The following is a 23,522-nucleotide window of genomic DNA, read 5'->3' as shown; positions in this document are numbered from 1 at the left end:
CAATAAAGTATTCTCTTCTCTTCTCTTTTCTTCTCTTCTCTATGACCTATAATGTCCCTTCCATCTCTGTTAATCTATATTCCAATGCCTATCCCAATGCCATCCATTTTCCAAATGAGCAAAGAGTGCCCTCTTGTGAATAGAAATAGCTCATACGGGCTGAAGACTAAAAAAAATACATTAGTCAAATTATCTGGCCCAGCATTATCTAGATTTGCCCAGAATCAAGTAAATGCATTCTGAAGTACTAGTGTACAAAAGTACAAAACATATTAAGCACAGAATAGAATAAATCCAGGGAGCTCAAACTACTAGCAAGAATCAACTAATAATTGATGAAGACGAGATTTGTTTTAAAAAGGCAATCATTAAACTCTGCAGGCTTCATGGTAACTCAGAAGGTTCTCGCCTCTCATTTACTCACTGTATATTTTGTGCAACCTGACTTAACACATGTACTGAGAAAAGTCAAGCATATCTAACATACACATGAAGAAATATGGACAATCCCGCAAATCTTTTACCAATCCATTTGGGAGACAGTCTCATTAAAACCGGAGGATAGGCAAGCACAGGACTCAAGAGATGGTATATTGGCCGTGGGTTTCTTTTCTCGGGCTAAAATCCTTGAGAGGAATTTAGTAAGAATTTAGCCGCCCCTCCCAAAAAATACAACAACAACAACCAAACATGAAAAATACGGCGGGAAAATATCTATATTGCGCGTTACCGGCACCCTTACCTCGAGTCAGCGCCGGTCACGTGACGGAGCCATACTATTGCGATTGGCTTCGAGAGAAGGGGCGTGTCCCAAGGCGCCACGCGGCCTATAAATAGAGACGCAGGCCGCGTATTCGCCCTTTTCGTCGTGGGATCGAGAGATTGAGAGGTGTGTGCTTTTGCGACCTTTGTTTTTGGTAGGTGTAGTCGGCTAGGAAAGACACGAGTGTATCTGCGCCGCAGTAATCCGAACGATCGTCAAGTGGCAAAAACGTTTGCAGCTTTTTACAGAACGTCCCTTTGTTGCCATCTAGCGGTCGTTGGGATTTCTGCAGCCTAACCCGGATTGCGATTGGAGGCCTGGCAAATGTTATTTGACCCACAACTTATTTTCGAATAGAAAACGCCTGAGCCTGGAGCAGACGCGCGTTGGTCATGAGTACGGCAGGGATCGCGTCATGCCTCGCTGTTCTGATTTTGGGGGATTTGTCTTATTAACTGCACTCGTACACCTTTGCTTAAGGGATGGGCAGCTCACGACGGCAATTACTGGCTTTTAGAGCCGTTTTACGAAACGCCACGTGGAGCTATCAGCGGAGAAGATGATGGAGAACGCATTGCGTTATGAGAAATGTATTTGAGAACGACGAGTTGGATGTGCTTAAGTGCCCTTGAATGCATTGTCCTTGATGCTGACAAACTCTCAGTCAAAGGGAGACTTTGGGGCTTCTTAGGGTTATAGTGATGTGGAGGTGCATTTCCCTCTTAGGTTTTATGGTCGAGCCTTTACCAGGAGATTATATAGTTTGCTTTTGCAAGGACTCGAGAGAGATCCGATATATCTCCCTGTTCCAGAGGAAGATTTGTGAGCTTTGGAATATGACTGCTGGTGCCAAACGAAACCAACCCCCCCACTTACACACAAACACACACTTGTGCTTTCAGGTGTGTTGTGCTCCTGACTTATGTGATGCTTTCTGGTTTGCATGTTTGAAAAAGGAAAGTTGGAATTGGTGAATAGGGAATGACTCATTTGCCATATAAAAAGAAAGGTTAGAACTTTGTTCTAGCTTAGATGACAGCTGTATGCTGTTGGAAAGGGGAACTTTTTCCTCCTCAAAGGTGAAAGTGCCAATGGTCCTGTAGTGAAGCTGCTTAGAAGCTGCTAGTTTAGAGCAAACAAAACCAAGTTTTCCATAGAGTGGAATTTATGAGCACAAGAGTGATGGCTACTTTGGATGTTGTTAAAAGGAGTGAAGAAATTCATGTGTGACATGTCTGATAAGGACTGATTAGTCTTGAAGACTCAAGGGTTTTTCCCTACATTATTAGCCTCATGTGTCCAAAGAACTGCAGTAGAAGAGGGATATATCTGCATCTCCTTGTGAGCACATCAAAATAAACCTTTGTAATCCTGCTTTTGGGTGAGCTATATTGGGAACCCTATGCTGGCTGCTGTGATGATAATTTTGGCGTGTTAGACTGCTGATGCAGATGAAGAGACCATGTATCTGAGCCACCAGCATCAGTTGCCCAGGGTGCAGATAACGGTACCCTAGCTCTTAATGTTCAATAGTATGCTTTTGGTTTTAAAAAAATACATAAAACTAATCTCTAGATCTGAACAAAAGTATCTGAGTGTTCTTAAATCACTACCTTAAATCCTTTTTTTCTCTCTCTAGGTGTTCTAAGATCGTCTTGATGCTGAATGAAAATCTTTGGAACCAACTATCTTGAAAGCAACACAAAGAGGGCTGATGTGGGGATGTCTTGAATGTTGTAAATAAATAAATAAAATTTAAAATTTAAAATCTCTTTACTTTGGATATTTTTTTCAGATAGGTTTGAAGCACTGCCTTTGAACTGGTGTATGGCCCATTCATGGTCTCACTGGCTACGCTACAGTGCAAAAATAAAAGGCTTGCTTATAACTGGTGTTGCTCAGCTTAAACCTGAGTGATTCTTTTAAAGACAAGTTACAATCCATCTGATGCTTAATGTTCAAATATGCAAGTTCCTCAACTGCATTGAATGTTCAGAGGCTTGATCATCTGAAGGGTGTATTATGCAGGAGTGCTTCAATTTTATCTTGTTGCTGGAATATCTGAAGATCACATGAATTAAAAGAAGGAAAGATTGGCTTATTTATTACTTGGGCTTTTATTACCTGACAGTCTTTGCATAATCCCATTTTCAAAGAATATGGTAACAACCTAGCATCAAGCAAAAGTGTTGGGTAAAACCCCACTCAAGTTACAATGCACCGCAGCTCACTGCAATCTTATTGGTGCTATATTTCATCAAAGGGCACATGCCCACCCGATTGCTTCCTACTAAATATTACCTCCTAGAACAGGGGTGTCAAACTCGATTTCATTGAGGGCTGCATCAGGGTGGTTTGACCTTGGAGGGTGTGGTCAGCTTGACATCACTCATGTTGGGGTCGCCTATGGTGGCTTGAGCGCTCTGCCGGAGAAAATGGACTCCCAGGTTTGTGGCTGTAACAGCCTCCTGCAACTCTGCCAGCGAAAACAACTCCCTCCCAAGCTCCATTTTCACTGGCAGGCACTGTGGGCCAGTCCTTCGCTATTTCCAGAGCAGCCACACAAGTCCCCGGGCCTTGAGTTCAACACCCATGTCCTAAAAGGATAACTCAAAGATGCCTCAGGTTCTAAAAGTCTGCTTGACAATTGGTAGCACACAACAAACTAGCAAAGTGCACATTACTCATGCAAAACAAACCCTCAAAAAATGACAAGATTATGCATGGAGGGTGGGCACTCCTGTATGGGACAAACCTTTGGCATGCTAGTAGAGTATCAAAGAAAATCCAGCAGTCAAGGTAGGGTAGTCCATTGCTAATTTCCTTCTATGCTGCTTAGGACACAACTTCAACTGAAACAAATTTTAGAACAAACTAGATTTAGCCACAACTTTATAGTATGGATAAACCTTACCAGAGTTCTTTGCAAAGAAAGGCTCAAGCATGCGTGTAACTGACAATCTGTCAACCAATTGTATCTGCTTTAATGCCGAGTATAGTGGGATAAGCAACTCAAGCCTATTAATAGTGCAACATGTTGCATATTTAGCTTGAAATTAGGTTTTGCCAATATTTCAAAGAGGGTGAACTGATCTATTCATGGATAAAATTTTCTTTGGGGGAACAGTTCTACAGAGCACTCTCAACCTTTTTTTTTTAACCTGGAGGAATCCTTAAAATGTTCACATCTCTGGGAAACCCTATAGTCTCCTGAGAGACTATATCCTGTATCTATAGTTAAGTCAAGATCTCTTGCAAGATCTGGGAAAACTAGTAATGCTATCAAATTGATGCTGGTTAAATTAGCATAATGTGGTTGTAATACAACTCAGTCTGGGTACTTGTGACTGCAAATTCAATTGGACTTAGATTTGCAGTGCTAAACCATGGCCTCTGGTTTAATGTGATGAACACACTCTGTCCCATGTAGTTCCTAGTGTCTGGTTATTTAGGGAAAAGGCCTGAACCCTTTGTTGTGTGTCTGGTCTCTGGCATAGCTTTAATTTACATCCTATTGAGATGCTGGCTGTAATAGAAACGGGTGCATCTCTTGAGGCAGCTGATCAAGAGATACAATTACTTTTATTGAGCAGCAATTTTGGAGATTTTCTGAAACATTTGATCAATAGTTTGCACAGCTGTAATACCGAACCGTGTTTTAGATCACAGTGGTGTATTAGTACAGAAAGAAAGAAAAACCCTGCTCTTAAGGACTGTTGGGTATGTAGCAAGTCTTCCTATCTGGGAAGCTAACTTATTTAGAAAATAAGACTTGTAGATGGAAATGGACTGCATCCACTAAACCTTGCTTTACAAATGGAAGATTTTTTTTACACTACCAAAAAAACCTCCCCAGGCCTTCTATTTGGAGCAAGATTCAGGGGGCATCCTGTAGGAATGTAAATTAAATCCTAAAGAATTGTATACTATTTAAATTCTAGAACAGTGGCCCCCAACCTTTTTTGAACCAGGGACCGGTTTCACGATTATTTATTCTTCCACAAACTGATACCTGAGTAACGTGAGACTCCACTGCCATTGGGAGGCTCTTCGTTCAAAGCCGCCCCCCCCCCCCTTCAACAAAATTAAGGTGCAAGCACCCAAACGCTGCTTTCCAACTGAAACCGGAAGCACTTTCCAGCCAAAAACCCGGAAGCGCTGTCAAAACAAGATGGCGGCGCCCAAGCTTTGCGGCCCGGTAAAAAATGATCCACGGACTGGTAGTTGGGGACCCCTGTTCTAGAGCATTTTAAGCTCTGGCTTAGTCCCCAAAGAATCTTGAGTACTCTGCTTAGAGGACTGGCTGGCTCCAGGTGCCATGAGACACCTATTTTGCCTGACTGTTCCCACAAAAAATACACTGCTCAAAAAAAATAAAGGGAACACAAAAATAAGATCCTAGATCTGAATGAATGAAATATTAAATACTTCGTTCATTACATAGTTGAATGTACTGACAACAAAATCACACAAAAATTATCAATGGAAATCAAATTTAGCAACCCATGGAGCTCTGGATTTGGAGTTACGCCCAAAATTAAAGTGGAAAAAAAACACTACAGGCTGATCCAACTTTGATGTAATGTCCTTAAAACAAGTCAAAATGAGGCTCAGTAGTGTGTGTGGCCTCCTCGTGCCTGTATGATCTCCCTACAACACCTGGGCATGCTAATGAGGTGGCGGATGGTCTCCTGAGGGATCTTTTCCCACACCTGGACTAAAGCATTCCCCAACTCCTGGATGGTCTGTGGTGCAATGTGGCATTGGATGTCCCAGATGTGCTCCATTGGATTCAGGTCTGGGGAATGGGCGGGTCAGTCCATAGCATCAATGCCTTCGTCTTGCAGGAACTGCTGACGCACTCCAGCCACATGAGGTCTAGCATTGTCTTACATTAGGAGGAACCCAGGGCTAACTGCACCAGCATATGGTCTCACAAGGGGTCTGAGGATCTCATCTCAGTAACTAATGGCAGTCAGGCTACCTCTGGCGAGCACATGGAGGGCTGTGTGGCCCCCTAAAGAAATGCCATCCCACACCATTACTGACCCACTGCCAAACCGGTCATGCTGGAGGATGTTGCAGGCAGCAGGTTCTCCATAGCATCTCCAGACCCTGTCACGTCTGTCATATGTGCTCAGTGTGAACCTGCTTTCATCTGCGAAGAGCACAGGGTGCCAGTGGTGAATTTGCCAATCTTGGTGTTCTCTGGCAAATGCCAAACGTCCTGCAGGGTGTTGGGCTGTAAGCACAACCCCCACCTGTGGATGTCGGGCCCTCATCCCACCCTCATGGAGTCTGTTTCTGACCGTTTGAGCAACCACATGCACATTTGTGGCCCGCTGGAGGTCATTCTGCAGTGCTCTGGCAGTGCTCCTCCTGTCCTTCCTTGCACAAAGGCGGAGGTAGCGGTCCTGATGCTGGGTTGTTGCCCTCCTACAGCCTCCTCCACGTCTCCTGATGTACTGGCCTGTCTCCTGGTAGCACCTCTATGCTGTGGACACTACGCTGACAGACACAGCAAACCTTGCCACAGCTCGCATTGATGTGCCATCCTGGATAAGCTGCACTACCTGAGCCACTTTTGTGGGTTGTAGACTCCGTCTCATGCTACCACTAGAGTGAAAGCACCGCCAGCATTCAAAAGTGACTAAACCATCAGCCAGAAAGCATAGGAACTGAGAAGTGGTCTGTGGTCACCACCTGCAGAACCACTCCTTTATTGGGGATGTCTTGCTAACTGCCTATGCTTTCCACCTGTTGTCTATTCCATTTGCACAACAGCATGTGAAATTGATTGTCAATCAGTGTTGCTACCTAAGTGGACAGTTTGATTTCACAGAAGTGTGATTGACTTGGAGTTACATTGTGTTGTTTAAGTGTTCCCTTTAATTTTTTGAGCAGTGTATATCTTTCATGAGTACTGGATATAAGAGCTGAAATGTTCAGAATTGTAGAATACGATTTGGTAACCAGTATTTCAGTCTTATTGAACTACGAATGCTATATTAGCAATAGCAATAACACTTAGACTTATATACCACTTTATAGTGTTTTACAGCCCACTCAAAGCGGTTTACAGAGTCAGCCTCTTGCCCACAACAATCTGGGTCCACACTTTACCCAACTTGGAAGGATGGAAGGCTGAGTCAACCTTGAACCTGGTGGGATTCAATCTGCCAAATTGCAGTAGGAGTAGCTTGCAGTACTGCACTCTAACCACTGCACCACCAAGGCTCATTATTCCTGGATATGCACCCACACTTCTACCCCTCCAAACATCAAAACAGATTTTTGAGATGGGATAAGTTTATTTGAAAAAACAAAGCAAGCCCACTGTAGTAACCCACACAGTCTGATTACGAAGTGCAGTGAATTTACTTGTGCCAAACCTGGATAACTGATTACATATTTGTGCATCTAGTATTTTGACTTATTGCACAGAGGGGGGAAAAAGAGCTGTGAATAAGACATGCAGATTTAAGAGGAAGGCAAATGCTTTCATTGAGAGATGAGAAGAATAGTACATAAAATGGAATGGTCCCAGAGTTGAGGTAACAAAATAGTTGTCCAAATAATATGGTATCAATATATTAAATGCTAAATTTTAAATATGTTTCAGGCAAGGCGCTTTTAAAAAACAACTTCAATTAGCTTCATTTAGAGATTGCAAATCATGAGAAATTTGGACGCAGGAACCTAACAACATACAAAAATCTTAAAAATACGTAAAGCCTAGTATACTATCGAAGTGAGCTCCATAGCTCACCTGCTTTCTTTGTAAACTAAATTAACATTCTTTCAACATAAGTAGTTGGCAATACTGAGTATCAAGAAACACTCACTGCTCATGTAGTGTTCAAAAGAGATTCAGTATTATGTGTTTAGTCCATACAGAAAAACAGCAAGGCAGTGTTCTCTTGGCCATTCTCACTTGTAGTGCTTTGGAGTTGTTACTTTCACACAGGGATACCAAGCCAGCCTACAAGGTGCTTTAGCTACACTGACAAAAAACATGAGCTGTAATCAGGATTTGCACCTTCTTAAATGGATAAAAAGAGGATCCACTACATAGTTGGGAACAAAAACAGCTGTGAACATTCTGGTTGGTGAAAGTGAATGGCTCCTTCCATGCAATCATTTCCGATGAGTACATGCATGGCCTTGGACATTTCCATGTGTAGTCAATTCCGAAAGCCATCAATCACAAATTCTGCAATTGTAACACACTAACTAGAAGGCTTACTGTAGTTTGGTCTCATGGCTTTATCTTAATTTGTTTCTTTTTCTAAAGAATCACAAGATCCCTTAAAACCAATTCTGTATGTTTGCATGTTTTATATGGCTACTTGTTTCCAAGAAACTCAATTTCATATGAAAAAAATAAGTTACTAGGCATAATCTACATGGATTGACAATATCACCTATACATCTAATGTACATTCTTAGTTCCAGAAAACCATTCCAAATTTGCTTGACACAAGCTATTGGGACTGCAGGAGTGAAGAACATGCCGCTTCCATTTGTATCTCCAGCTGCTTGAGAGGAGAAAGTCTTCCAGTTAGACATGTTAGTGCCTTATTGAAAACAAGTTCCATATGGCTGGATAAAACAAACTGTCAGTGTTCAGGGTGGATCCTGAATTACTGCACATCCATAAAGAACTCTCATGTGGATCAAATCTGTTGGATCAATTGCTGCTAGTTGCATTTTCTTTTCCTAGTTTACTGCAGAAGAGTGCATATTAACTACTAGGTTTTAAACCCTAGCAGAAATGGGACTAATGCTCTAAAGTCAATAGAGAGCCATAACTGGAGCAATTATTGGCAGAAGCGATCTTATCTTTAAAAAAATAAGACATGGCACAAGGACAAAAATCAGCTAGACTGTTTCATTTGAAAGAGAACATGAAAACAACATCTGTTAATACTGTAAACTGCAGTCTTCACATTTCATGGCTGCTCCAATTCGGTTTCTTCAGGAACTTTCATAGGGCACATAGATGAGCGGGGGTCCATGACTGAGTGCATTAGAGGAATATAAAGATCGTCCATGTTTGGCATGACAAAAATTTTCTGCAAGGTATAATAATTGAGTTAGAATGCAATTCTAATGTAAAGTCAGGAAAAATTAAAGATACCATACTCTTATTTTAGACTCGAGCCAAGTAGAATTCTAAACAGGTTTATTGGAATCAAGTAACATTATGGATCCCTAGTAAACATCTATCTACCTTAAGTTTAGATTTAGAACAGAGCCTTCATGGGTATTAAAGCAACATTTATTTTTTATAGTTTACAAAAATCTTAATTCCATTACATTTCAGCAAATATTTTTTTAAAAATAATTGACTTTGCTATTGCCCCTTGCCCCCATCATTCCAATTTTTAAAAAAGGAAATAGCTAGACATTTGAATAGATATATTTAACAGTTCAATAAATTCTAGAAATATAGTCAATAGAAAAGTATGAATAACAATTTATTCAAACTATTTGTCCCACACCAAAATCAGTCTTTCTTTATGAGATTATCCACAATAATATTCCTTCTAATTATTCTATATCTGTTTTTTAGTTTACTTATCATTGCACCTCATACAACAAAATTAAATGCCATCTTCAGTGTACATTATAACCATAAAAAAACCACTAACATACATCCTTCACATTCTATACAACCCCCTGATATTGCATTAATATTGCACTATACAGTAGAATTCAAAAGAGCTACTGCCCTGGGATATAAGCTGTTTTTCAGCCTATTTGTCCTTATTTTTATTATCCTGTACTGCCTGCCAGATGGTAATAGTTAAAAAAAAAGGGGGTGCCCAGGATGAGATGGATCTTTGAGAATGTTTTGAACTTTCTTAAGGCAGCGGGAGCTATAAAGCTCTTCCAAAGAGGTGAGAGGGCAACCAATGATCTTCTGGGCAATGATGTTGACCTTCTGGAGCACTGTCCTATCTGCCACTGTGCAAGTGACAAACCATACACAGGTGCAGTAAGTCCTTTAAGAGTAACTCTCTTAAGGGAAACTAAAAGCAGGCACTATGACCCTACTTTAAAAATATGGGCACCGAAGGTATTATTTTAGCATGGACGTGTGGCACACTTCAGGTCCAAAGTATTTCAGAGTATCAGTGATCTCACTTGGTGCCTCCTTTCAGATAGTCCTCCACTTAGAACTGTTTGTTTAGTGACTGTTTAACGTTATGGCACTGAAAAAAGTGACTTATGCCCATTTTTCACACGACTGTTCCAGCATCCCCATGGTCACGTGATCAGAATTTGGAGGCTTGACAACTGGTATATATTTATGATGGTTGTGGTATCCAGGGGTGATGTGGTCACCTTTTGGGACCTTCTGATGAGCAAAGTCAATGGGGAAGCCAGATTCACTTAACAACCTTGTTACTAACTTAACAACTGCAGTGATTCACTTTAACCATGGTGGCAAGAAAGGTTGTAAAATGGGGCAAGACTTTTAACTGTCTTGCCCAGCAACAAAAATTTGGGTTCAATTGTGACTGCAAGTCAAGGACTCCCTGTACATCTTTTCCTGGGGTCATGCAATGTCTGTTGAGCCCAGAAGGAGTACAGTGTGTCCCTACATCTATTCTGAAGTCATTTTATGGCTACTGCAGTACGTTCCTATATATGTGTTATCAAACTAAGAATCTGAAATTCTCAGAAGGAATGGCTGGGTCTTATACCAATTCGTAGCCATTCAGCGTGAATGTAAGTGTGCCTTTTCATCTTAGATAAATGCTCCCATGTTCAAGCTTACAGATGGTTTAGCTAATGTCTTACTTATCTTTTTAAACACAATTAATGCTAATGATATTTGAAGTACCTGAAATTCTTGTTCTAGTTTCTTCTCTATCCAATCAGTTACATGAACCAAAGTCACTTCTCTTTCACCAAGCTTTGGCCGAGCTTTTAGCTCCAGGTAAGGGGGTCTTCGGAAACCGTACCTGTAGATAAAGAAAATGATCCAGGTTAAGATGTTTCTATCTCAGATTTGTGTCCCATATTTTTTTTTTCAAAGTCCTCCGGGAGAATATAACCCATGCTCAGCTAAGATGAGACATGCTTATCCAAAGCCGTCCTGGGATATTCTTGGACAAACAGAAATTTTAACCTAGAAATGTTTCCACCACACCATGCTCCTCATCCCTAATCTTGCTGGCTATGGATTCTGGGACTTGTGTTCCCAGACACCTGAAGCACTCTAAGTCAGGAAAGGCTACACACTACCTCATATAGTCTAATCTTGTGCATTTGCATTTTATGTTCAAGGATTTGGTGCTTGGAGGAGAGTTGGAGGCTCTAAACCAGGCCTGTACAAGGCACAGAGGAGAAAGGTCACTGATAAATTAAAAATAACTGTGGGCTGCAAAGGAATATCTGGCATACCAATCAGCTATTTGGCAGCAAGTGGAGTGCCAGTGGGACTGAAGCTGGCAGCAATGGTGAGTCTTGGAAATGCTTAGCAATGCATCTTTTGGTACAATAGTGAATTTATTACTGTTTTAAAACACTTCAGCAGACAAGGTTGCTTGGTAGGCTGCACGCAGTCCGCAGGTCATATATTGTGCAGGACTAAACTATTGTGTTCAACAAAACATTTATTCCAAGTGAGTACATATCTCAACATTAAGAATAGTCTCATTTCCCCCTTCAGTTCAGGGGTGTAGCGTTGTTTCTTCTATGTATCCTGTAAACAGAAGTGTCCAATTCACAATGTATCATTTTGAGATCAGATATATATTAACGATCAGTGTTACTGCTGAAGTCTAGTACCCAGCTAATACTAGGTGAAGGACTTTATGTGTGAAGAATTTTATGCACCTGACTTATAACTGAAATTAAGTCCTAATGATCTAGCAATAGGTACTATGATTCTCTCAACAATGACCACAGTGAGAAATCAAATCAGCACTTTCTTACATTCTTACTTGTGAGGGGAACATGACATGGATTTTATAATTTGTTAACTAACCTAGTTACTCTATATTTTAACTTAATTCTCTCTCTTTTATGAGGATTTATCAAACTACTATAGACTGGAATGTAGGAAAACTTTTTATCCTATCGCTGTATGGATTGGTTGATAGCTTCTAACATTCCTAAATGGAAAAGAAAACTAAGGAAGAATGGATGGATACTATTTCCTGATAAGAAAAAAATTGTTAGTGCTAAACTGGTATGTCTCGTATTTCTCTTTGTGAATTTCAAACAACTTTTGTAGTTGATTTACTGTACAAAGGAGAGGTTACTTTTATCCTGTCTGATCAACTTTCCTTTTGCATTATCTTTGTTGTGTTATCTATAAAAGGGAATGTAAGATGGGTCTCGGGGTTCTTCTTTTTCCCAGGGAGATCTCTCTTTAACAGGGTACCCTAATAAATTGCTTTTAAATGATCTTCTGACTTGGTTGTTTATTGGGAAGGTAAACCAAGGCAGAACATAGGGCCAGATTTGGCTATCGCTTGTCATTAACCCCTTTCCCAATAGAGTTTAAAGTAATTGTGTATTGTTGGATTAAGATATTATTTTCTGAATTACACTGTGCACTTCCCAGAGGTTAATTTCCTCAAATGGAATTCAATCTTGATTAAATGGTGAAGATATTGGACTGAGAAGGCCCAGCTTCAATTCCTCGCTGAATATGGATCTCACTGAGGTGTTGGGAGAATAAAACTATGGGAAACCCTATATAAATTGCTTTGAACCTCCCAGACAAAAAGGCAAGATAAAAATGTTCAGTGAAACATTCCCAGATAAATGAAAACAAAATTTCATTCACAATTTCATTCCATATTTCTTTCAGATAAAAAGAAGCACTGAAATAGTTTTTCTCTTTTTGTACTATTTTCAATTATAAGAAACCACTGGAAAAAACTTTGGCACTGACTTCTTAATTAATACCTCTGCTGATCCTCAAGTAGTTCAACATGCTGTTTTACCCAGCATTTTTCTGTATTATTCTATATTAAAGGAAAGGAAGGGTGGGAGAAAAGAAAAAAACAAGTGGTAATCTTTCTTTTTGACCTGATTTCTGGTTGCTGTAGCTTTTATTCATGGATGATAACATTTCTGAGCTTTCTTAGCTTTTCAGTTTCTGGAAGTTTATAAAATGCATAATAAGAAATGGAACTGTACATTTTTACAAAATATCTCTTTTTGGATAGAAGAGTAATTCAATCACACGAGCAGTTTAAAATAACAGCCAGTTCCATTATCTTTGTTCATAGGAATTAATGGCAAAATCCCACGCACTTTGTCTCAGAATTAACTTATTTAACCCTGAATAAAATGGTACATGTCAGACTGTAGCTTATGACTCACAGATTGGTACTGCAATTTTCTAAAAAGGATCCTTACTAAGAATCATGTGAATACTTGTTGAATTCTGTATAAAAATGATCACACACTGCAGACCAACTTTGATTTTGTATGACCTCAAAAATTTCTGCTGCATTCTTCTTTATAGTTTATTAGTCAAATGGTCCAGCTTTTTTATCTTGGGTGTGCGTGAGAAAAAGTGGGAAATGAGGGAACTGGAAAATAAAATATGTTTTAGGGACTTTTTTCACAGCCACCCATAAAAACAATAAATGTATTTTGGCTCTTGAATAAGTTTGAGTGCCACATTATACAGGATAGATTCCAAAATCATAAGTCTTATTAATGACACTTACCATATACGATCAGTAGGTGGGGGCGGAATGTTAATTGCTAACATCCCTTTACACTCTTGAACCTCAACGGTGAGCAGGAGGGGTGTATTGGAGACTTCCTCAATCTTTTTCTTAATGAATTCTGTCTCAGTTGCCTTCTGGAAATATTTTGACTTGGTAATTTTATCCACAAATCTCATTATTTTACTTGTTCGGTGCCCTCCCCCATACCTTTAAGGAAGGAAAGAAGAGAAAGCCGTCTAAGTGAGTTTCAGCTACCCTTTTAAAAAAACAAAGGCTAATGCTTTATGGTATTCTGCAGCTGAAAATATAACATGTTAAGGGCACAGAATGCCAATTTGCTACTACAGATTGTGAAGTGTTGCGTAAGTATACAGACAGCCCAGACTTATAGTTTTGGTGAATAAAAAAAGAAAGATCCAAAGACCTGGCTCTGAAAACTCAGAATCAGAACTAATTTAAAATCAGATATGTCTTCTCACATAATAAGGATTTTGGTAAAGTGTTGTTGGCCCAAAATTCACTATTACTCTTGGATAGCCCTACATTTTACTGGGGATTCTCCCAAATGTTTGAGAGCTTTGGGCAAACAGGTGGCTTACTTAGCTGCAGTGGACCTTTCAACCCCAAACTGCAAATTCAAGGATTTAGCAAGAGAATGCACAAATTAATGAATTCTGGATTTTTCCTTATAGCATTATTCTCCACTTTTTATATTATGGTTTTGTTGCACATTTATGTTTGATTATTACTTGGCATGGATTCCAGTAGATTAGAAATTCAGAATATAAATGTTAAAAAAAAGGAGTCCCTGGGCATTTTATTTGAATAGTTGTTTCTGACTATAGGGGGTCAAGTGCTCATCTCCGTTTCAAGGCCGTTGAGCCAACACTGCCCAAAGACATTACTGCGGTCATGTGGCCAGAATGATGTCACAAGTGCTGTTACCTTCCCACCAAAGTGGTACCTATTTATCTACTTGTATTTGCATCCTTTCAAACTGCTATGTTGGCAGGAGCTGGGGAATACAAATGTTAGATATAAGAAAATGAAGAAGACTGTAAATAAAAGTCAGATATTTTTCTGAAAATAAATAAGCTATGCCTGCTAGAAATTTGACAATGCTGCTAAACATAATCTATACAGCCAAAGGTCTACTTTAAGTTATATTGATTAATCTTTGGATGATCTGCAGTTGACTGGCAAGAATCAACTATTATTACTACTACCCTATTATTAAATAGCAGCAGCAGCAAATCTTCTCTGCTGAAATGGGGAAAAAGGATCTTTTTTTTTCTGCAACAGATAAAGCAGAATAATCTTTCTCTCAAGTAAAGACCTATAAAAATAGCTACAGGAAAATAATTATTTCTACAACTTCGATCATCTGTTACAGTTGCTAAATTATTTACATTCTTGCTAAGAAGCTGCATTGATCTATATGCTAGACCAAAGAAACATTTCAATGTCTGTTATCTAAATGTTTCTTTGCACTAACATACAAATATTTTCAGACATCAGCTAACCAGCAATTCAGAAAAAATCCATGAAACATTTATCTTTGATTAAAGAACTATATTTCATTAGTGGATATTATTCTCGTTTCTTGGTATCACTTAAAATATACAAACTGGATGTTCTTACACATTGAATTTGTTTACTGTAAAATAAGCTGCTATATACTTGAAAATGCTAGCATGATTATAATTCTTTCTTAGACCTAATTCATTCTAAATCTTTTATCCAAAAACTGCAGAAAACAGCCATCTGCAAAACCAGATAATTTACATGATGACTTGTAAATTTATAAATACCAAATATGGAAAAAACAGGGCTGCCTCATATCCCCTATAATTTTTCTACTAACTAGCAAATATAATTAAGAATTACTCAATGAGATAAGGCCATTTGAATTACTGTAATAAGAAATATCTAATTATTTCCAGATGATATGGCCAGTAAAATTGGCACTCTGAAAACTGAATTACAGAAAGCATTAAAATGATAAATGCAGACTGGAAGCATTGAAACATTTATAGAGTTATTTCTTAGCTTAAATATCGTATATATAGATCAAATTTAATCTGAGATATTGTATAATGTCTTCAGGGCATTTGAGGCAAGCACATAACACATCCCTGCAACTCCTTAAACCAATCATGTTGCTATTATTGACTGACTCCCCAGTTTTTGTAAATTGCCCTAATGTGGAGCGTCTGGATGGTCTGTACAAAATTTAAAATACAAAATGAAAAGAAGTCCCGCAATCAATAGGAATCCTGCCAATGGCCCCCAAAAACATTCCTTCCTGGTGCAAAGCAAAGGGACATGGTTTTCACGGCTTCACAAAGTGTCAGGGGGACAGGGGGCTACTCAAATCTTCAAAGGCACGTAGTTCCAAAGTGCAGGGGCCACAATAGAGAGAGCCCTGCTGTCTGGCCCATGTTCTCCTCGCTTCACAAGAAATGTCACAAGAAGGCCCACATGCATATAGACCTTCTTGTGACATTTTTTATTGGATAGGCAGGTTCAATCCTAGCAAATCAATTCCTAATGTCTTTTCCTAGAGTTGCACTGCAGCTACGGAGGAGACTTGCACAACCCAAGGGAAAAAAAGGCAAGTGTTTTAAGGAATTGCGGATAGGAAATATATTATCATTTCTGTATGTTCCAAAGTACCTTTTGCCTTTGATTCCAGGTATTACACAAACCTACTTTGAAATAATATAACCATTTGGTATATACATATATCTGCATGCGTATACATACACACTCACACAGACAAAACTAGATTTATTTTTAATGTGAGAGAAAGACAGAGAAGATGCCTTGGATGGAATGACTAAGCATGGAAGAAAAAAGGCACCACTGTTGATAATGTACACAATAGGCAGAGACAAACTGAACCAACGGTTGCCTAAAGGCAAAGACTCACCCTTCTGCTCCTGCCATTAAAGACTTTTCACTTCCTGATGCTTCTGGAACATCATCTTCCTCTGAGGATCCTGCACTAGAAGATTCTTCATCACTGTCTGCAAGGTAATATGCCCTTGGCCTGAAACTGAAAGGAGGGACAGAGGTCAAGACAGAAGCAACACTTCATCAAGGTTGGTCAGAACAGTGTTTCGATGCCTTGGGCAATAGAGACTTTCTACCATTTACTTTGGTCTCCCCATTTTTTTTTAAGTGCACTGGAGTTCAGACCAAGGGTAGAAACATTGGGTACATCAGTCTGCTTTCCCTGAACACAACCATGCCAGACTTTGTTTAAAATAAAAGGAAACAGGTTTGAATATCCTACATGCGTTGAATGAAATGTCAAATAAATTAAAGACATATAAGGATGCGTCTCTTTCATACCTAACTTCCCAATATAATGGAATACAATGCTGGCAGTTATAACATTAAGATGAGGATGATGATAAACTTGGCGTGTACTTTCAGTTTTTAAATGTAATGGGATAATGCTTCTAAGGTCCAAATGAATTGCTGTATGAAAAGTCAGAATTGATTTTGTAAGTGCTGCATGCTTCCAGAAGAATATGCATTCCTTCCACTGTCTCTTCCACAGATATGTACCTAGCCGATTAACCTAATACCCAGAGCTGGGTCCTAGCCGCGCCCCATTCTAGGCCGCTAGCAGTATTGGAATCAGAAATATTTTAAACAAGACATTTGGCAAATAAATGCAAAAGACAGTTACAGTCTCAGATGCGAAGCATGCCTGGCATGCTAAGGAAGAGTTTCCATAAGGCTTGGAGCGTCTTTGCAGGATCTCTTGCACTTCAGGTTGTCTTTAAAAAGAAATTCCCAGTTGATTGTGCCTTAATTGTGAATTGTGACTTAAGGGGAGAAATGCTCAGCACCTCTACATTTCATCCACAGTTTTTCCTGGGATTGAAATCTATTCCTAATAAGTCTCAAGAGATCGTCCTTTAAACCTAGGTTAAATAAGTGGCAAAGTTAGAAAGAAAATCAACGCCTTTAGCGAGATTTGATTTGGCAGCAATCTCAAGCTTCTTCCCAGCTGAGAAAGAACTTATTTTCCTTGCATGTAATAGACACAGTACTTTTGCAAAATCTGTGCAGCTGCCTATCTATAAGCTGACTACAAAATGCATGGCATAATTATCTGACTTTTTTTAAAAGAAAAAAAAAAGGAATAGCTCTTTAAAAATTCAATCACTATAGAGTAAAGATAAAGATTGTTCAACAGAGATCCTCAAACTTTTTCTTGCCAATAATCTTTTGTCACCCATAATTCCCCAAGATAATTTTCTTTTGGGTTGATTGGGAACCTTTCGGGATAAAATTGGAAAAAGGGACAGTTTGAAGTAGATAATGCTAAACAAATAGTAGTTTTTAAGAAGCTCCCCATCCACCCACTGATACCTTCTAAAACAAGTTTACTATTTTTATTTAACACTTCGTTGTTATGTATTGTACATAACATGTATGTAGCCTCCTGTACCAATCTCCAGGAATAAACAGTCACTTTTTCTTTGCTTTATGCTTCAGTGTTATGAACAGAGAATCCTTTTATTTTTCTTCCCTCACACCACACCCCGATAACAATTTACAATCCTTTATCAAGGTGCACCCCTGCCCAAAAGAAAAACAGGTCAGAAAATTCTACCCAGTAAAATTCGTTCACAGTTTAACAAGCTAAATATTTAGAATTAAAGCAAATGCAACAACTACGTAAAACACAAAGGTTTTTAAGTCCTCCCCTTAAAAGTAGTCAAACTGTCACGAGAGGGAACTGATTCCTAAGAGCCAAAGATTGAAGAGTGACACTCTGGAAGAGCAAATGGAAAGACGACCTTGATAATATTTGGGTAGGTCAGGAGCCTACAAATTCTCATAAAAGGAAAAATTAAAATCCTCAGCATAAGAAGATGATAATCCTAACCCTAACCCTTTGGAAGCCCTAGAGAAGAGAGGGCTAAAAACCATTTTTTCCTGTATCCTGTCATTTCTCCAAAACGTCTATACCAATCTGATCAGCAAGTGTTTTACTCAATAATTATATGATCAAAATGCAGTCGCTTCACAGAAAACCATGCTGACATGAAAATGATACACAGACACGGTGACCACCACTCAAATGGTACTGTACAGTTAGTGGTACCTTAGTACTCAATTGCTTTGAAACTCATCGAATTTAGTACTCAACACATTCTGACATGAAAATTTTGTCCCAGTACTCATTGTTTGTTCGGTATTCAACGCATGGTGTTGGCTGCCTTATGACTCACTATATTATTCCTTATAGGGAAAATTTGTTTGGTATTCATTGATTTTGCTATTAATCACATCTCCTGGAACAAGTACAACTGTATTTGCATGCCAGTATCTGATTTGTTACACCACAAGGATAATGATATGGTCAGATATATCATCATTAGCTCCCCCTGTCTTAGAAATTAACTCAAATTTTAATATATTTCACAATTTGACAAATGTTCCTTTAATTGTCTGGGAAAACAAGTAATCTAGAATATCCTACCAACTTTTATAGACTGCTATGAATATTTCTTTCCCACTCTCCAGAATTTCTCCACAAAGATTTACATGATAGACTCCAGCAACTTTCAATTAGGGCAGCAACATTCTCGCCATCTTCTAATCCACCCAGAGCAGAGCTCTTGGTCATTTTTTAATAATTCCACATATGTTTCTGTTCACTAGATTAGATTTAATAGGAAGTCATAGCCACTGCAGACAGTAACTGTAGTCTGGAGTTTCAGGAACTGCTTCTGTAGTTTTTTCTAAAATGATGACATTCTCATTGCTTTTGTTACAGAACAGTAGGAAGTCCACCACCAATCCAATCCAATTATTTTATTTTTGTAATGATCATTGGCAATCTATGTTATTATCTTGTGTTTTAAGCCAAGGATAAAATAAATGCCTTAGCTTTAAATTTTGTGCTTCAAACAGCAAAGTTCAAATCCGCCTTCAGCCACAGAGGTCTCTCTCTTTCATATATATATATATATGTGTGTGTGTGTGTGTGTATAAAAATCTCTATCTATCTATCTATCTATCTATCTATCTATCTATCTATCTATCTATCTATCTATCTATCTATCTATCAAATTTATTGGCCACCCATCTTACCATATGGTAACTCTGGATGACTTACATCTTAATCTTAGTTAAAAGATAAAATGTTAAAATGTTAAAATCAAATCTTAAAACCAGGGACACATGGGGAGGTTGGGATCTGCTGTTGCTCAATCAACCACCTCCACTGCGCCTTTCCCCCACTGGGGCCACAAGCCATGTCTTTAGGCCCTTCCGAAAAGATAGGAGGGTTGGCGTCAACCTCACATCAGAAGGCGAGATGTTCCAGAAGGCAGGAGAAGACCCTTTATACACTATGTTGAGCTTGGGGGAATAAATGCCATAATGTAAATAAATATCCTTGTTACCTTTTAATTCGTTATAATGAAATCCATAATAACAAGAAAAAAATACTTCTGAATGCTACAAGCCTTCTGATAAATGTTCAAATTTCTCTTTAAAACCATAAAAAAGGAAAAACAGTGTCCTATGATAAAACACTTAAACATCTCTGGTCATAAGTACCCTTCCATGAAAAAAAGGACTATTCATAGGATTTTCTAATATTATTAGACCAGAAGAACAATGAAAATGCATTATTTGCACTCCGGCACCTTCATTATTTAGCACACGGTTTTATTTACAGATTTCAGAAGGCTAGCTCTGAAAGGTCCTTTAAAAAAAAACAATTCAAAAGTTAGAAGCATTCATGCTTATCATTCTACCCATGGCTCAATCTTTCCAGACTTATTGCTTTACATTGCAGGAGTGAATAAGGTAGACATTTAGACAGACTAGAGTATTGGAATGGCACATCTTCAAGCAGTATCAATAATATTAGAGAAGTACTACTTGTATTAAGTGTTGTTTGCTTCCAAATCTAGAGAGCACATTTCTCCATCCCTTGACACCCCCACAGGCAGACATACTTCAGACATTTCAAGAACTGTGGAAAGAAACAGTATCCTTTTAATCCTCTATTATTTCAGGAGCTATTGCAGTGATTCCAGCTAGAACTAGTATCCAGGATACACAGCTATAAAGTATGGAAATCATACAGGTTTGATCAAGTATTTGAGAAGGCAACTGTTATGTGAATTAAAGCTAATTATCAAGAGACACTGGTTCCAAAGAACTGACCTCTTCGTACCCAGATTATGTAGCAAATGCACAGTACAGTGGTTTCAACAACAGGGAAAGGAAAAACCCTTCAAATTCAATTTGAGGAAACCTTCTGAACGTTTCAGCACTAACAGAATCAACAGCACACAGAATGGGATGATATGACATATACCACTCACCAGAAAAAAATCCCAGATTGACGAATCCAAATATTATTAAATATTATTAAAAAGAAGAGAAAATGAAGGGGAAATAAGAACAAGTGTTAAGTTAGAGAATTATTTCTGGCTAATTTCTATTAAGACATTTTATTTGGCCAGCATGAAATAAGCAGAATTGGCTACCATTTTAAAAAGTGCATTTTGTTAAGTCATATAGTATAATCTAGACTATTATTAAAGTATCACATACACTGGTTATGAAAACATAAATTAAAATATATAGCTGACAAGTTTTAATTTTTTAAAATGTACGCAGAAGTCAACCATTTTGGGGGATGCAAAAATATATACTATTGCAGAGTTATGTGAAAAGTATAATCAGCTACATCTAGTGTCACCATAAACAGGGCAAGCTAGTCAACTAAAATATGAAATCAACGAAGAAGGATCTCATAGAAAAAATAATTTAAAAATTAGTCACAATTCATCCATAAATACGACCTGTTTATTTCAGGTTTTATTAAAACAGAATGTAAACACATTCATTGATTGTTGTATGACTGCATGCCTTGAGTCTCAGCCATATAGCAATACTTCTTTCCTAAGAGCTTGGGAGCTATGCCGACAGCAAAATATCTTTTCTTCCACTTAGTGCAGGCTGGATATATGTCAGCTTTACTGCAGTTTGCCCATCTCCTGCAAGGCTGAGAAATGGATCTTTCAGCAGGAAAACAATTAACAGCTGACGGGAGAACCAAACACATCTGAGAATTTAAAATCTCAACCAAAGTTAAGCACAGGCCAGAGCATGAGATGATGAGGGAAAGGAAGGAAGGTAGGTAGGTAGGTAGCTAGGAAGGAAGGCAGGCAGGCAGGCAGGCAGGAAGGAAGGAAGGCAGGCAGGAAGGCAGGAAGGAAGGAAGGAAGGCAGGCAGGAAGGAAGGAAGGAAGGAAGGAAGAAGAAAAATTCTTTGTTGCATTTTGTGGCTAGCTGAAATTTAAATTGGATCTATATATACATTCCCAATATGCCCAATATTTATATTTCAGAGTCAGTTTGCTGGGATGGTTAAGGCAGAGTCTTAAATGTGTATTATAGGCTCCTGAACTCTTTGCTAGAGCCCACAATGGTTCAACAATGACAAGTACTGCTGGAACCAAAATTCTGCTGGACCAGCTCTACAGACACCTGCTCCCTGCTGTCACCGTAGTTACATTTTTAATCCCACTTTTTCATGTATAACTCAATACATATTATGAGCATCAAACAACAACAATATAGAAAAGGCTCATTGATGCATTTTGAGCTTGGGGGCAACAGAATTAGACTGCATACAATAGCTTTCACATAAACAATTAATGATCGTCCTCGACTTACGATGACAATAGAGACCAGTATTTATGTTGCTAAGTGAGAAATTTGTTATGTGAGTTTTGCCCCCGTTTTCAACTTTTCATTAGTTAAGTGAATCACTGCAGTTGTTAAATAACAAACATTGTCGTTAAGTGAACCTGGCTTCCCCATAGACTTTGCTTGTAAGAAGGTTGCAAAAACTGATCACATGACTCTGGGACACTGCGACCATCATATATATGAGCCAGTTGTCAAGCATCTGAATGTAAATCACATGACCATGAGGATGCTGCAACGGTCATAAATGTGAGAAATTGTCATACATCACTTTTTTCAGTGCTGTTGTAACTTTGAATGGTCACTAAATGAACTGTTGTTGTAAATCAAGGACTACCTGTTCTACATTATTTACTATAGAGAGTTCATTGGGTTCTTTCATGGATAAATGCAGACTGTCGCTCCTACTATTTTTTTTTCTGAGCAAAATTTAACTGATAACCATATTCCTTACCCTTCTTTACCAAATTCTCCAGATTTTAATGCTTCACCCAGCGGTTCTTTCCCAAGTTTGGTCAAATTCATCTTTGTCTCGAGGGTCATCAAAAAAGATCCATTGTACAGTATTTCCAAGTCAATCCAAAGTCCTAGGATTGTTGTTACATATAAACAACATCATGTTACATATAAACAACATCATGTTACATATAAACATCATGTTACATATCATGTTACATATAAACAACAAGAAGTACTTTTCAACAAGTAAGATTTTCCAGGAGAAAAATTTGTCACAGGCTGCAAATTACACAGGTGCCTTCAGATGGTTTCCACCTCTTTTTTAGAAGTCAAGGCTATTATTATAAACGTAAACAGCAATTTGATCGGTAAAGGCAAGCATGATGTGAAGGCTTCATTACAGAAGCCAGCAGATTTAGAAATGTTAGCACCCTAATTGGTATGGTAATAGTGTTTGCATTCTGCTGTGTTGATCTTGCAATTAGATTGTTTCCAAATCCTAAAAGTTTCTAGAAAATAAGCGGGTGAGTCTTTCTCAAAAAGAGACTTGCTACGGAACACTCACTTTCTCTTTTTTCATTTTAAGAAAACCTGATGACCTGTTTTTATCCTGTGATACACAACTGTTCAAATTGTAAAATTCATAGATTGCTAGCTTGTGACAGTGGAGCCTCCAAAGTAATACAGGCGAAAGGATGTTTTGTTGTATTCAGACAATAGCAAAATAGAATGTGAGCTCAGTTAACACATACATGCAAATCTTACATTGTTTCATGCTGTTGGATGTTTGCATTTCAGTGTGAATAAGAGGCAAATCTATTCAGAAGAATAGT

At 38.5% G+C, this 23,522-nt stretch overlaps 1 protein-coding gene, 2 long non-coding RNA genes and 2 other non-coding genes across 8 annotated transcripts in view; 4 read left to right on the top strand and 1 right to left on the bottom strand.

Moving 5' to 3' along the window:
• The first annotated feature begins 827 nt into the window (after positions 1–827).
• Positions 828–2,868, top strand: LOC113443107 (uncharacterized). Its single transcript, XR_015741874.1, has 2 exons — positions 828–917; positions 2,403–2,868. It is a non-coding gene; the product is annotated as an uncharacterized LOC113443107 (long non-coding RNA).
• Positions 2,175–2,237, top strand: LOC113443205 (small nucleolar RNA SNORD104). The gene has a single exon (XR_003375080.1). It is a non-coding gene; the product is annotated as a small nucleolar RNA SNORD104 (small nucleolar RNA).
• On the top strand, positions 2,568–2,704 carry LOC113443206 (small nucleolar RNA SNORA50). The gene has a single exon (XR_003375081.1). It is a non-coding gene; the product is annotated as a small nucleolar RNA SNORA50 (small nucleolar RNA).
• A 4,186-nt stretch (positions 2,869–7,054) lies between the features above and the next one.
• Positions 7,055–23,522, bottom strand: part of TEX2 (testis expressed 2) — a 100,420-nt gene continuing 83,952 nt past the window's right edge. For all 4 annotated transcript variants that reach the window (XM_026711072.2, XM_026711071.2, XM_026711070.2 and 1 more), the window contains exons 8-12: positions 22,685–22,817; positions 16,403–16,528; positions 13,468–13,677; positions 10,617–10,737; positions 7,055–8,838 (exon numbers count right to left, since the gene is read on the bottom strand). In XM_026711072.2, coding sequence (XP_026566857.1) covers positions 8,716–8,838; positions 10,617–10,737; positions 13,468–13,677; positions 16,403–16,528; positions 22,685–22,817 — 713 coding nt within the window. In that variant the 3' untranslated portion in view covers positions 7,055–8,715. The remainder of the gene's footprint in view (positions 8,839–10,616; positions 10,738–13,467; positions 13,678–16,402; positions 16,529–22,684; positions 22,818–23,522) is intronic.
• LOC148127045 (uncharacterized) overlaps positions 10,732–23,522 on the top strand; it is a 72,565-nt gene continuing 59,774 nt past the window's right edge. Inside the window, exon 1 of the long non-coding RNA XR_015741875.1 lies at positions 10,732–11,235. This is a non-coding gene — a long non-coding RNA (uncharacterized LOC148127045). The remainder of the gene's footprint in view (positions 11,236–23,522) is intronic.

This window comes from Pseudonaja textilis, chromosome 2 (assembly GCF_049901715.1).
Source record: "Pseudonaja textilis isolate UNSWEBS1 chromosome 2, rPseTex1.2, whole genome shotgun sequence".
Lineage (NCBI taxonomy): Eukaryota > Metazoa > Chordata > Lepidosauria > Squamata > Elapidae > Pseudonaja > Pseudonaja textilis.
The sequence above is the reverse complement of the archived record's forward strand: the minus strand, read 5'-3'. Positions and strand labels throughout refer to the sequence as shown.